At 38.2% G+C, this 15,766-nt stretch overlaps 1 protein-coding gene across 4 annotated transcripts; it reads right to left on the minus strand.

The window, feature by feature from the left end:
- Nucleotides 1–1,004: 1,004 nt before the first annotated feature.
- On the minus strand, nucleotides 1,005–13,112 carry LOC127435413 (E3 ubiquitin-protein ligase Mdm2-like). 4 transcript variants are annotated; one of them, XM_051688888.1, is made up of 11 exons: nucleotides 13,007–13,112; nucleotides 11,615–11,686; nucleotides 11,453–11,527; nucleotides 10,104–10,237; nucleotides 9,718–9,767; nucleotides 9,547–9,605; nucleotides 9,315–9,384; nucleotides 7,788–7,945; nucleotides 5,575–5,724; nucleotides 5,399–5,467; nucleotides 1,005–3,103 (listed from the first exon to the last, which is right to left on the minus strand). In XM_051688888.1, exons 2-11 carry the CDS (start codon nucleotides 11,672–11,674, stop codon nucleotides 2,510–2,512), a joined length of 1,419 nt encoding a protein of 472 aa, XP_051544848.1. In that variant the 5' UTR covers nucleotides 11,675–11,686; nucleotides 13,007–13,112; the 3' UTR covers nucleotides 1,005–2,509. The 4 variants fall into 4 exon arrangements, with proteins under 4 accessions (XP_051544848.1, XP_051544850.1, XP_051544849.1 ...); XM_051688890.1 differs by having other exon boundaries at nucleotides 13,018–13,033; XM_051688889.1 differs by lacking the exon at nucleotides 13,007–13,112 and adding an exon at nucleotides 11,770–12,971.
- Between the last annotated feature and the right edge of the window lie 2,654 nt (nucleotides 13,113–15,766).

The raw sequence follows: 15,766 nt of genomic DNA on the forward strand, positions 1-15,766 counted from the left end.
ACTCTTATGTGTGTGTGTTAAGCAGAAGACAGAGAGCAGAGCACTCTGAAGCGTGCAGCACATACAGACTATACATTTATTTAATGAAATCAAATGAAATTTGGGGTTTAATAGTCACACTTGGCCATGTAGCAAACTGCTTATCCAGAGGTGAGAAAACACACAGAAACACCAAAAATAAAAGCTCGATTTAAGTGGACGTGTGAAATGGTGAAAATAAGACAACAGTATATTGCTACTGTATAGTCAAATGTTTACTGTAATTAAATAATAATTATAATAATAAAGAAATATCTCACATCTGTGATGTTCTGTTGTGCAGCACTTCATTTGACAAAAATATCTCCAGTGTTGTTTCGGATTGTGGTGAGAGGATTTAGTTCAAAAGCACTTAATTTGATTAAAAAAAAAAAAAAAAAAAATGCAATATTATGTTGAAAATTTTAAATAATTAAAATCATTAAAAAATGTATTCCATTTTCATCTGATTTAAGCTTTGATTAATTCATTTGAATAGACACCATTTTGATAACTTTTAAATAACTGTCAAATACAGAAAAAAAAATAAAAATAATAACCATTTAATAACCATAATATACATCTTGACCTCTCATGTGTTTTTGCTTAAATATTACACCCGTTGGACACATAAAATGTCCTGGAACATTGTGCCTTGAAAATTGTGGGAACACTGTATAACTGCATATTATCTAATGTTTAAGGTAAGGCAATTGAACAGGGGATAAATGTCGGTAGACTTTGTCACTGAACTTGTCAAATCACAATAAGGAATTCATGTTCGGTTTCTCGGGTGTCACACATTTCCCTATTTGTTTATTGGTGTCAATCTTTATTGTGTTTGTGTTATTGTAATTGCAATAATTTCTGTGTAAGTACAGACAGGAAAGTGATATAAATTGCATATCTCAAGTTCTGATTCCGCTTGATTTGTAGAACTTCAGTCATGTGTTAATAGAACCTCCAATATTTAAAAAGGGGACATCTGTTATTAATGAAAAACACAAATACAGCAATCATTCCAGTTTTTATACAATAAGTTTTTTTTATTTGTTGATAGTTACTTTTTTGACCTGTTACTATGGTTTTACACAATTTCAATTAAGTCTGCATTTTTAATAGGGCTTTTCTACTATCATATCGTTAAAACTTGCTCCAAAACTATTTTTAAAGAAACATCACATCAAAATCATGTATTCTGCAGCATGGTAGAATACATCAATTGGTCACGAGGCAAACAAGGCTCACACAAGATTCTCACCATGTCAATTAACAAAATTTTACAATGGTGAATGGTTTCAAAGCAAATTTTACCATTCTTTAAACAGAGCATGGTGAGACAGTTAGCGGAGGGAATGTGTAACTCCTATACACTCATGACTGCAAACCATTTATATAAAACAGAAATATGAGACTGTGCTTGTTTTGACCAACTACACAATAGTCAGCTATGGAAGCCCTTGGGAGTATTACGAGTGGGAATATTATTATTTTTTTAATAATAATAAAATATATAGCTGAGAGACTATGTTTGTGCCAGGTTGCCATTAGAGAGAGAGACGACAGGTCAGAACATGTCTCCTGATATTGAGTGAAAAGTGGGTTCCCTGGTAACCAAAGATCTCCTGGTGACCACTGTGTACAGATCAACAAATAAAAGCTTTCATAACTGCCGCAAATCATGCCACCCCAATGCCCACTCACTACTCTAAAGCCCATTACACTCAAGAAAATCAAAAGCATAATAATTAAAAATAGAGGGGGTAGAAATGCTGAATTTCTATAGCACTGTTTTTTATAGTGCTCCTAAGAGGAGCATCGAAATAATCATTATGCCTCACTCAGAAAATTGTGTATTTCCTTCCAGAGGAGGGACATTTTTAAAGGAGCTCCAACTCGGCTGTGTCTTGAAGGTAGCCCATGTCTCGCAAGAGTCTTATTCACTGTTATTATGGTTTGGTTTAGGGTTATATTAAATGGTAGGTTTAGGTTTTGGGATAAGGTAGGTGTACGGATTCTGTGGGACTCCAAATAAACACAGTGTTTAAACATCACATGGGTTACCCTAACACTCAGGAACAATTCAGTGCAGCAAACAAATGAAATTAATATTACATCAGAAGGAACCTATACATCAGCATGAATATAAATTAACAATTATACAATCAAGATGCTTATGTGCAATTCACTAAAAAAAGTTACACTCTTAAGTATTTATACATTTTGATTAGTTATGCGATCTTTGCAATTGTTTTCATTTCTAACCCAAACTCAACCCAACCCCTAACACATAGCTGTGTGAATTTGCTACCCAGCATGTAAGAGAAACCTCATTTGTCAAAAAGTTATAAATACAATTCTTTAAATTCATAAACTTTTTACAAATTGACTAACACAAAATAATTATAGGGACTATAATACAAGGCAAGGCAACATCTGACCCTCCCAAACATAATTAAGAGGAAAGACGAGGAGGTATATTAACTGTGCCTCAGCTCACATAGGTCAGTACGACTGACTGAATGGGCTCTCGGCACACCGGACACAACTTGTTACGGTTTTTCAATTTCTTGGCGCATGTATAACATGCCATAAGATGCCCAGTTCTTCCGTGGACAATACAGCCATTTTTGGGACGACTCTGACAGATTACACATGGCTCGAGGCAGGTGGTGGGCAGACAGGCCTCCAGGCTGTTGTAGCGCTCCAGCTCAGGGGTCTCTTCCTGGCTGCTGCCCCCTGAAGAGGTGGAGGGCTGGGATGATGTGTTTTGAGAGGGAAGATTGTCTCTGGCCATGGCAGGAGATTGCAAGCACTTGCCATCGGGTACATCCACTCCTTCATCTATTTCCAGGAGAGGGCTGGAGGGTTTCGAAGGAAGCAGTTTGGCATACGAGGCCGAGCTGCGGTCAGTGCTGGGGGGTGTGGTTATGCTGGTGTGTTCTGTGCTGTTTTGTGTGTTAAAGTTGTTTTCACTGGTGGACTGCATGTCTGGAAGCCAGCCGGGGCGGACGGTCCAACAGCTTTTGCAGTGTCGAGGTAGAGGAGGGTTGAGCTCGTCACACTCGGCACACTTCCAGTAATCCTGAGTAAACAATGTAACATTAGATTATTCATTGGCTGAAATAAGAGTTTGATGTATTATTTAGGTGGGCATACTAATGTTCACAAAGCTCCCTCCCCAGGCTAACACAGACCTCATATGAAAACTAAGCTACAAAAACATCTTGTTTAGAAACTGTAATGGTTACAACCCTGAGCACATTAACGTAAAACCAACCATTTCCATATTAACACCTATTCGGTATTTAGCAATTTGGCCCACCATAAAGAACATTGGTTTGAAGTTCAGTACTTAGAAGATATATGCAACCAATACAAAAGGTCATTAACATATAGAAATCTTAAACATACAGTAACAAAAAAAGCTTGTTTAATTCTAAAGGATGAAAACGTCTACTAAATAAATTGAGAAACCTTGACACAAGTGGACATCAGTGAAATACTAAAAATAATTACAGAATATGGCCCCTAAAGTGGCTTTAAAGTCAACATGAAATCAAAGCTGACCACATTTACTTTAATACATGCTTCTGGTATTATTGTGCAGGACTCATTAGCCATGTTTCCACTATCGGGCCAAATGAGGGCGTGCTAGTACGTGCCAGGGCCAGTTGTGTTCCCACAGTCACTTCCGGGCCTTTATCGTGCCTCCTCGTGTCTTTCTCGGGGCCAACGGCCAATGACCTTTGGCCCGCCGATTACCCTTGGGCCAAACAAGGCCAGCTGGGGATTGAGATGGGGTCAATGTCAAAGGCGGAATTTTGCCGAAATTGCCAGATTGTGAACAACGGTACAGGTTCAGGAAAAAAAAAAAATAAATTGCAGGTTCAAATCCGGTAAAATGCACAATGGACAAAGCGGTGGCCAAAGAAAGACCTTTCCATGGTTCGAGATCATGGACGGTGTGCTGTGACATTGTCCCGCTATCAGTGGAGAGACCACTCGGGACACCATGGCAGTTACATTCAGTGTGTTGTCAACGCTAACTTATCTTGCTAGCTTGTTTAAAAACAATATAAACTCAATATTCTAGATAACATGATACCTCAGCTTGAGCTTCCATCTTGCTTATGAAATGGGCGGGGTGTGTGACGTTGGCACCAGGGCGGCGTGTTAAAGGCGGGCTTTAGGGCAATGCTGCGGGGCTATTGGACCGATGGTGGGAAAGCAGAGAGATTTGGTCTCGCGGCTCAAGGTCCGAGGCTATTGGCCCCAGCAAGACGGATGATAGTGGGAAAGCGGCTACTGTGCATATTACTCCACAGAAGCAAAAAAAAAAAAGTTTATCCCGTTTCACGCAGAGATTCCAGAAAAATCCCAGAAAAGTAATTACAGCAACAATTCTGGCATTGCGTTACTATGTTCATTCACACTGGCAGAGATTTCACGTAATCTGTGCTTGCATTCAAACACATCCCGGGAACATCCTGTAAGAACAAAGTGATGTCATTATGTGACGTCTAATGTACGCGTCCTCTGGGACCACAGCGGAAATGTTTACATTCTTTTGAATGACACGTCCCCCATATATCCTGGCACATAGCAAAATATGGCCAGTCTAACTTCCGCTCCCAATCCTGCCATTATGGTCATGGACAGTACGACTGAGCTGAGGGGTGATTTCTTTGTCTGCGCAGATGGCGAGTAACTCCCTGGTCTCAGTATCAGTTCGCAGCCATTGTTTTCTTCTTTAAGCGTCTTTTGTTTGTAACTCTGTACACAAAATTTCTCTTATTCTTCTCCGCTATAGCTCCCCTGGTTGAATTGCTGCACGACACCTACATCATCACAATGTCACACACCCTTCACAGCATCAGCTCTGCCTTTGTTCACACAGACACATTCCGGGACTGATCCCAGCAATGTTACTAGGGTCTGATTCCAAGAACAAATTTTCTGTCACTCAGGCTCCGGCTTGCATTCACACAGAAGGCTCCTCTGCAATTACACTGGGAAAATCCTGGGATCAAAGCCCAGTGTGAATGAGGTTTCTGACTTCATTATCTTTCATCAAAATCCAGTAACCTGCTCCATCTTTTAAATGTTTTTCCTTTACAGCTGATGTTAACCAGCCCCCTAATCTTTCAACCCCTCCTATCCACCCGCCTGGCTCCATTCTGGTATGTAACGCCCACTTTTCATGATTTATTCCATCAACTCCAGGCCTGCATTTTCTCTTTTTAAATTCTATTTCACACAGATATTGTATGTATCGGATAAATGAGAGATATCAGAGATAACAGTGAAATGGGTTGGAAATGGTGTTTTGTGTAGACTTTAAAAGAGGAAACTCAACCAAAAACAATATTCCACATACTGCCTCAGTTATCTCTGTATCCTCATCAAATGAGTCTTCATCCTCAGCAAAGATTGTCACTTCATACACCTAAAGAAACAGTCAAATAAAACGGCAGTGAGATGGTGTTCATTTATTAGGTTAGTCAGGTCATTACGTTCACTTTGTTTCAATAAAGCAGGATTTTGAGTTGAAACCTCATTCTCTCCCGGCACCGAATCTTCATCGTTCTCACTGTAAGCATCAGAGTCAATGGACTCCACTTCAAACTCCACACTGAAGTTATCAGAGTCAGATTCAGAGTTCTCACTCTCTTCACTGTCCTCACTGTGAGAGATACCTTCATCCTGTAGAACAAATAAAACACCAGTCAAAAAATGGCACACAAGTTACGTATTAGACACTACTGTCTAGGGTGGGGCAGTATGACGTTATGCACCATACAACATAGAAAAGTTTCAACCTTTAGAGGCTCTGCTATACTGTTTATTAACATGCATAAAACATTTTGATATACTGTATATTAAAAGATCTTTCATTTCTTATGAGTAAACTAATCTTTTGACTGTTTTCGTCTATATTTAGAAGTATTTTTTCCCAAAATGAGATTTTGTAAAGCACGTAATTCGCTCAATTGTACAAAAATAGGATTCATGGTTATGTAATACATAAAACATTTTGGGTCTGAAATGCCAGCAAAAATAATTTTATTATGATATACAGGTGCATCTCAATAAATTAGAATGTCGTGGAAAAGTTCATTTATTTCAGTAATTCAACTCAAATTGTGAAACTTGTGTATTAAATAAATTCAATGCACACAGACTGAAGTAGTTTAAGTCTTTGGTTCTTTTAATTGTGACGATTTTGGCTCACATTTAACAAAAACCCACCAATTCACTATCTCAAAAAATTAGAATACATCATAAGACCAATAAAAAAAAAACATTTTTAGTGAATTGTTGGCCTTCTGGAAAGTGTTCATTTACTGTATATGTACTCAATACTTGGTAGGGGCTCCTTTTGCTTTAATTACTGCCTCAATTCGGCGTGGCATGGAGGTGATCAGTTTGTAGCACTGCTGAGGTGGTATGGAAGCCCAGGTTTCTTTGACAGTGGCCTTCAGCTCATCTGCATTTTTTGGTCTCTTGTTTCTCATTTTCCTCTTGACAATACCCCATAGATTCTCTATGGGATTCAGGTCTGGTGAGTTTGCTGGCCAGTCAAGCACACCAACACCATGGTCATTTAACCACCTTTTGGTGCTTTTGGCAGTGTGGGCAGGTGCCAAATCCTGCTGGAAAATGAAATCAGCATCTTTCAGCAGAAGGAAGCATGAAGTGCTCCAAAATTTCTTGGTAAACGAGTGCAGTGACTTTAGTTTTCAAAAAACACAATGGACCAACACCAGCAGATGACATTGCACCCCAAATCATCACAGACTGTGGAAACTTAACACTGGACTTCAAGCAACTTGGGCTATGAGCTTCTCCACCCTTCCTCCAGACTCTAGGACCTTGGTTTCCAAATGAAATACAAAACTTGCTCTCATCTGAAAAGAGGACTTTGGACCACTGGGCAACAGTCCAGTTCTTCTTCTCCTTAGCCCAGGTAAGACGCCTCTGACGTTGTCTGTGGTTCAGGAGTGGCATAACAAGAGGAATACGACAACTGTAGCCAAATTCCTTGACACGTCTGTGTGTGGTGGCTCTTGATGCCTTGACCCCAGCCTCAGTCCATTCCTTGTGAAGTTCACCCAAATTCTTGAATCGATTTTGCTTGACAATCCTCATAAGGCTGCGGTTCTCTCGGTTGGTTGTGCATCTTTTTCTTCCACACTTTTTCCTTCCACTCAACTTTCTGTTAACATGCTTGGATACAGCACTCTGTGAACAGCCAGCTTCTTTGGCAATGAATGTTTGTGGCTTACCCTCCTTGTGAAGGGTGTCAATGATTGTCTTCTGGACAACTGTCAGATCAGCAGTCTTCCCCATGATTGTGTAGCCTAGTGAACCAAACTGAGAGACCATTTTGAAGGCTCAGGAAACCTTTGCAGGTGTTTTGAGTTGATTAGCTGATTGGCATGTCACCATATTCTAATTTTTTGAGATAGTGAATTGGTGGGTTTTTGTTAAATGTGAGCCAAAATCATCACAATTAAAAGAACCAAAGACTTAAACTACTTCAGTCTGTGTGCACTGAATTTATTTAATACACGAGTTTCACAATTTGAGTTGAATTACTAAAATAAATGAACTTTTCCACGACATTCTAATTTATTGAGATGCACCTGTATACCATTACTATACCATAAAATTACTCATACCATAATATAAGATTTTGGTCATACCGCCCACCTTTGCAGATGTCAGAATACATGTACATGAGTATGTTTACAGGTGCTACTTACAGGGTTGCTTTGTGCGTCCGAAGACTCGCTGTTCCCTCTCTCTCTGTGCAGGCCGCCAATCACACACCATGACAGGCTGTCATCAAATGTCAGGGAGAAGCTGTCTGACTTGTGCCTCTTCCTGCGTTCTCTGGGCTCGTCTTCTGCCGAGGAACCCTCTATTTCACAGCAAACACAGCATTGAGCTTATTTGTTATCTATGATACACTACTACAAGTGCACACATTTACAACTGCTCCCTAGTCTTTCCAAACATTACCAATCTGTTTCTCTTCACACTCTGTTAAAAAAGAAATACTTGAATATAGGCTACACATGGCCTTATTGTAAATCAGCTCATTTGCTGATGTTCTCTCATTATGTGCACTCAACCATGGACACTTATGGGCCAAACAGGAGCAATGCTCTCAGCAATAACCCGGTTTAAATGGTGCATCTAGCGGTGCCTGCTCAACAAACTGTCATTGTGTGCAGGGCTGAGGCTTTAAAATGGGCCATTGAAGAGCAGCAGTCATCTGAGCACATTCTGCACAGCCTCCAGATCTCAATGTCCTTTTGAGCAGTCCGCACTGACAGAGAGAGCAGTTATTATGGTGCCACATGTTTACCCACATACAGTCCCTTGGTCAGGACTGACAGAACAGCACAGAGAGAGCTGTCATGAGGGGAAGTCTCGGCTCAGCAATTGAGTCTATTGCGAATGCCTACTGGATGATCATTCTCAAAGACCCAATAAACAGAGGGCACAGTAAGAGTCTCTTGTGCCACTGCTGCTATTAACAAAACAATAATACTAATAAATAAATAAAAATAATAAAAAACACAAAATTGAAATCATGGGGTCTTTTCCAAAACCTACTGAGCTGCCTCCGGAGGCAGTTATTTTAAGGCATCATAGGCATGCCCCCGACGTGAAGGCTGTTCCAAAAGGTAGGTATCTTAATTATGCTGCCTCCCAAGATATCTTGTTTTGGCCAGATTCGAAGGAAGCATTGCATGTATCTTTCCCCTGCAGGCAATCCCAGAATGCACTGTGATGAGCTCAGAAGAATCTAATCCAAAATAGCGGACGAAGCGAGAGAAATTATAAATATACTTATATTTCATTCAATCCGAAAAAGTATCAATAAAAATGGTTTAATAGAAAACTGACTATTTCACCCAAAATGTGTGTGTGCTATATTATACATGTATCCTATATATACATTCAAGAGTATCGCCTCATTCCTGTTGCGTCACCTGTATTGAAAACAGTTGCGAGTCGAATCTCCTATGAAGCCTCTGAAGAGCATTCCAAATTGGTATCTTATGAGGCTGCATTTCAGTTAGGATGCTGCCATTGAAGACAGCTAGCTGCCAATGTAGGCAGGAGACACCAAGGCAGCTCACTAGGTTTTGGTACATACCCATGAAATTGTCTATACTTTTTATCCAAAGCAACTTAAAGTACCCTTATTAAAAGATTATGAAATTAACTTTTTCATTTAGTGGCTGGTGAATGGCCAATTTTTGTGTATCTGTGCTCACCAGGATCACTGCTTCTCCTCCTCCTGCGCTGCTGCTGTGAGGTAGATGAGCGAGACTCAGAATCTGTGTCCTGGAACAGACAGTCGAGTTTCAGTCATACTTCAATCTTAAACACAGCAGGGGCTCTATAAAAGCCATTCAAGCACAAACTCAACGCTACCAGGGCAACTGTTTGGAATGGGTCAATACACTGTGGTTCTAAGTATGTTCTGAGCACAAAAAGAGCGTTTACCCCAGGCCCTCTGTCCGGTTCACTTTGACTCCTGGGTTCAGAGAAGGTGGACTGAGTCGCTGTAAAAGGACAAAAAGCAGAGTTTAAATAATGATGCAGGTAAAAGCATACAGTGTGTTAGAGTGAAACACAATATTCTTTAAGATAAAGCAGTAGAGATAGTGCTAGCACCTGGGTTTTTAACTCCAACAAGGTTCCTGCTGATCATTGCAAAAAGGGCTCTAAAAGAAAACAAGGAAAAATGAACCTTATTTTCATCTAGCGAAATTTATTTTCCAATGCAACCAAGTTGGTTTCATATATCCAAAAGAATTCATAATAAAATGAGGAATACGTTAAGTAGATTGATTTTTCATTACACCAAGCTATCATAGGAAACAGGTGATGGCAAGCTCAGTAAGAGCTAGAAGAGAATCAAATGTCTGAAGCTGCCACCTGTTCCTCAACAGCCCCACGCTGTTATCTCTGGAGTTATTAGTTGTACAGCTGTTTCTGCCTTTCCAAGGGCTCCTGCTATATGGTTGAAAGATCAACTTAAATAAAGGGTAAATGCGCACCGGGGCTCTTTGACTGAGAAGCTTTTCACCCCCAGGACAGCACCGAGAGGGTCTTCTCCACAGTGGACGATGTGTTGCTGCTGCTTGTCATACAACTCCTTGCTCATGATATACTTCCCTAAATAAAACATAACCTAAACACAAAAAATACCATGTTTGAAGATGCAAAAGTGAATCTATTTAAAGGGATAGTTCACCAAAAAAATGACAATTCTCTCATTGTTTACTCACCATCATGCCATTCCAGATGTGTATGACTTTCTTTCTTCGGCAGAACACGAACAAAGATTTTTAGAAGAATAGTTCAGCTTTGTAGGTACATACAATGCAAGCGAATGGTGGATAGAACTTAGAAGGTCCAAATAGCATATAAAGGCAGCGTAAAAGTAATCCATAAGACTCAAATGGTTAAATCCATATTACTTGCATTGTATGGCCCAACAGAGCCAACATTTTCTTCTAAAAACCATTGTTTGTGTTCAGCAGAGGAAAGTCAGTCATACATATGCGAGTAAATGATGAGAGAATTTTCATTTTTGGGTGAACTATCCATTTAAACAGACTGACTTCCTGCAGCAATATGGATATAGATCAGTACCCATTTGCAACAAACCCCTTAAGTTACCAAAAAAACTACCAAACATAGTAATTATAAGTGTATTATTACTAAGTGATTTCTTAACTTAAAGAGTTTTGCTGCAACTGGCTGCATTTGCCTATTGAAATATGCAATATAGATGAGTAATATTTTCCTGTCAGTGAGTCACAACCACAAATACTTCTACCTAAAGAGAAAATGACTCACTACATCACACACGAGTTGATGATTTTTTTTTTTTTATTCAAATAACATTAAATCACAGCCAAGTTACTATAAATTCTGAAGGACAATATCTAAACTAAAAAGCAATATCTAAATATAGGATGAATTCAGGTAAATTGGGCCACTTTTTGACATTGAGATGACCATCAAAAAGGGGCCCAATTTACCCAAATTCCCACTAATTTATCATCCACTGCCCTAAGCAAAGTAAAGTAGTAAATACCTTAAAATGTAAAGATATCCTGGTTTGACTGCACACAAAAGTGACAAGCAACACATGGAAATATCACATGGATTATTTTTAACCAGCAATGTGATTCCTCATTCCAAAAACTCTCAGGTAGGTGTCATTTCCATTATTTGCTTACACAAAACACATACACAACCAACCGCAAGAATTTAACCATGTTTCGTGAATATTTTAAAGCCACTCTTGGCATAGTGCGGATTATGAGCTACACGAGATTCAAATTAAACATTACTAGAAAAGTCATGTCACGTACGGTCAAGATCCGCATCCCCTTACCTCTTTCATGGTAAAAACATCCTTGTCTGCACCTGCATCCTCTAACAGTCTTTTCAACTGCACTTTGGGTATCACCTGTGGCAGATGCAGTTAATCAAATTAAAAGTCAAACTCAACGAACACCATTCAAAAGCACAAACATGTACAACATGTTAACTTCACCAGTTTTTCGTTGTCGACCTTGCTGATCTGAGAACTGCTCAAACAACTTTTTGTAGCCATATTGGTAGTTATCTGTGAAAATAAACAGAGTTAGAATTTAGAAACAGCAATCTGAAGACAATGTATTCATCAAACTTAATCCAGAACAACGTTACCTGTGCAAATAGAGGTAAAGGAGTTATTCTACATCAGAATCTTCAATATATATAGTCTGCTAGCTGTACATAAAGTGCTTGAGCTCAGTGAGAAGTGGGAGCCGGTTCAGGGCAGGTTTACAGTTTAAATAGACACAGAAAGAGACATGTCAGGGCTAGAATCCACAGCAGGATCATCATGACCTGGGCGGGTTCGGGCATTACACGTCAAAGCGTGTGTGGCTACAGACGCCCTATGGTCCGTCAGACTCTGTCTGTCTCTCTCTGCGATCATGCCCAGGCATGTCCTGTCTCACTACACCCGTCCTGTTGCTGACTAAGCACTTGGATTTGAAGCTTATCAGCCCAGTAAAGGTGAAACAACGGGGTGGTTGGACCAAAGCGATGACTCTCTTGGATTATTATCGCTCGAGTCAAATAAATTGAGCCAAAGAGAAAAACGTAAACACCAAAAGTTCATGCCATCATTACAAGTGCTACGGATGGATGGATGGATGTTCTTGAAGTACAGTTTTGGACTACATTTCCTTTAGCTATGTTTATTTGCAGACATGTCTACTTACAGAAACGATCAGGAAACAGTACACACACACGTAACAACCTTAGGTTTGTTCTCAAGACAACAGGGGTAAAATGCAAATGGATTTACACGGAGTTTGACATGCGATGGCACTTTTTTCTTAACATATCTGGACTCGAGCCTTGAGCGCTTTTGACAGTGTTGACTATCAGGTTTCAATGTATAAGTGAGACTATAAAGCACATACGTTTGACTTTTGGATCTCATTCTTGCAGTTGCAAAGCATAAACTTCGCATGTAAACTGCAGACGGCATTTCTATTTAATGTCTAACTTCACTGTTTAGCAATATTTCGTAAAATGTCTTTACCCACACGCATGTATGTTACATGAGCAGATATGGTGCCTTTTTGATCATTCTTAAATGTTGCGATTTTAAACAACAAGAGCAATACTGTCGTCATCGTAATAACGCTACAAGTGCGCCCACTCTTGAGGAACTCTTTCACGGTGTGAGCGCTCAGGAAAACCCGAGGCTTCAGCAGGCCGTACCTCACATCGCTAGCTCGAGTCTGAAAACGAATGATTCCATGCAATTAAGTGTGCATTTAAAGCGTCAGACTACGTCAAATTAATGCGTTTCTGAAACTGCAAGACATTTTTGGAAATGCAACAGATATAAGAGAGGAAAAGTGAAAGTGTTAATAATGTGTCTTACTTGCTGCTGACCGTTGAGTGGCGCGTGCTCTCTTACTCCCTCTAATGACTCAGTTTGAAACTTTAAAAGTTCCAGCGCGTGCGATGAGCATTACACAATACACATTACACAATAAACATTACACAATAAACACAGAAGTGATTTAGTAACTTATACGTGTGTATGTATACGTTTATCATTGTTAAGCTGTTTGATTTACATAACTGCATTTTACTAAGTGAAATCATGTTTTATCTAACTCGATAGTGAGTTAGATATATTGCGTTAATATTTTGTGCTGAACATATGATGGTTTTGCTGGTTTATTGTTTAAAATATTGTCTTTGAATCATAAACATGATCGTCAAACATTTGGACATATTTGGCCGAATGTTTGTTTCTCGCGAACGATCTAAAGGCTTGTGCTTAATGCTTAAAAGGGGGTTTGTAGAAATATATAAATTGTGCCCAGCAAAATTTCCTACCAAATAACAACTACAGCAACAACAATAATAATAATTATAATTATTATTATTAAATGGAAGAAGTGAAGTGGATGTTCACGAAAAAGCAGACTACAAGTTCCCAGCATACACTGGCACTCCTTAATTATTATTATTATTATTATTATTATTATTATTATTATTAAATGGATGAACTGAAGTGGATGTTGAAGAAAAAGCAGACAAGTACCCAGCATTCACTGGAACTTCTTAAATAATAATACTAATTATTATTAATATTATTAATAATGTTAAATAATAATTATTATTAATATTAAATAGATGAACTTAAGTGAAAGTTCAAGGAAAAGCAGACAACAAGTACTCAGTATAGACTGGAACTCCTTAAATAATAATAATAATAATAATAATTAACATTTAATATTATTATTGTTAGTAATAATAAATAGATGAACTGAAGTGGATGTTGAAGAAAAAGCAGACAACAAGTACCCAGCATTCACTGGCACTATTAACAGTCACTATTATTATTATGATTATTATAATTATTAAATGGATGAACTGAAGTGGACATTGAAGAAAAAGCAGACAACAGGTACCCAGCATTCACTGGCACTCCTTAAATAATAATAATAATAATAATTATTATTATTATTAATGAATAATAATAATTAATATTAATATTAAATGGATGAACTGAAGTGGACATTGAAGAAAAAGCAGACAAGTACCCAGCAATCACTGGAACTCCTTAAATAATAATAATAATTATTATTATTAATAATGAATAATAATAATTATTATTATTAATATTAAATAGATTAACTTGAAAGTTCAAGGAAAAGCACACAACAACTACCCAGTATACACTGGCACTCAATAATAATAATAATAATAATAATTAACATTTATTATTATTAGTAGTAGTAATAATAAATAGATGAACTGAAGTGGAAGTTCAAGACAAGGCAGACAACCAGTACCCATCATACACTGGAACTCCTTGAACAATAATAATAGTAAAAATCTACTAATAATAATACTTATTATTGACAATACTATTAAATATACTGTATGAACTGAAGTGGAATTTTAAGGAAAAGCAGACAACAAGTAGCCGGTATACACTGGAACTCCTTAAATAATTATTAATAATAAAATAATAATAATTATTATTACATGGATGAACTAAAGTAGATATTCAAGGAAAAGCAGACAATGGGTACAGCTACTGGGGCACTACATAATTCCTATTGGGGTTTTTCCATAGTTTTGATGACCTTACTATAATTCTAAAATGTGGGAAATAATAACAATAAAGAATGAGTAGGTGTGTCCAAACCTTTGACTAGTAGTGTATTTTAGCACATGTTGTTATGTAATAGTGTTTATAGTTAATCTCATCAAATTAAGTGCCTCTCTCTCATCAAGACCACTGATTAATGAATTCACCTGTTGATTAATGATGACATTTTAGAGGTGATCACTACAATAAATGCCTGATTCTACCTTACAAACTAAAACAACTTTCATAAGATGTTTTTATATCTTGATGAGTAAAGGTGCTGTGCTCTTCCTCCGATGAACATAAGATAATGTTGTGTCACCTGATCTTTGTGTGTGTGTGAATACATCAATGTCTATCAACAGCAGATAAGTTCATTTGTGAAGTGATAGTGTCTTTAATGGACCAAGGCAGCAGTCTGTTGTCATGACATGACCCTTAAATTAGTGTGAATGTCAGTCTCTTCTGAGTTTAGTTAACTACACAAGACTTGCTACAGTTAAGGGAGGTACTGTTTGCGGAGTGAAATCCCACAGCTTACTCATTTAAGCAGTTTTATGAAGAAAACAAATGGACCATGCTAGGAATACATGTCTCTGTGGCAGGGACTTTTCTTTAGGGCCCAGGCACAATGACTCAGAGTTTATTTTAGTACAACATGTTCCTTTAAGCTCAACATGTTTGGACTTGTAGGTCTGTAATAATGAGGAAATTCAATGGACCACTGAAGTCACCAAAGAAAAGCTATTAATTTAATTAATGGATCTAAGGATTATGATTAAGGCTTTTATATCCTCATCCTAAATGCTTAGCCATTTAAATGTAATAGTTGCATGTAGTCACGGTCCATGGTTTCCAATTTGGTCCAATGTAGTCCTAATTTGTTATGTACAAAGTTTTCCAATCCAATTTTATTTTGCATCTGTCTTGATCATGTGGGCTTAGAATGAAAGCCTCATAAAACACTGTGCCTAAACAAATTTACTTCCCCTTGAGCAGCATAACATTCAGCGTTTTTGTTTACCACATCCT

This window comes from Myxocyprinus asiaticus, chromosome 45 (genome assembly GCF_019703515.2).
Source record: "Myxocyprinus asiaticus isolate MX2 ecotype Aquarium Trade chromosome 45, UBuf_Myxa_2, whole genome shotgun sequence".
In the NCBI taxonomy this organism is placed as follows: domain Eukaryota; kingdom Metazoa; phylum Chordata; class Actinopteri; order Cypriniformes; family Catostomidae; genus Myxocyprinus; species Myxocyprinus asiaticus.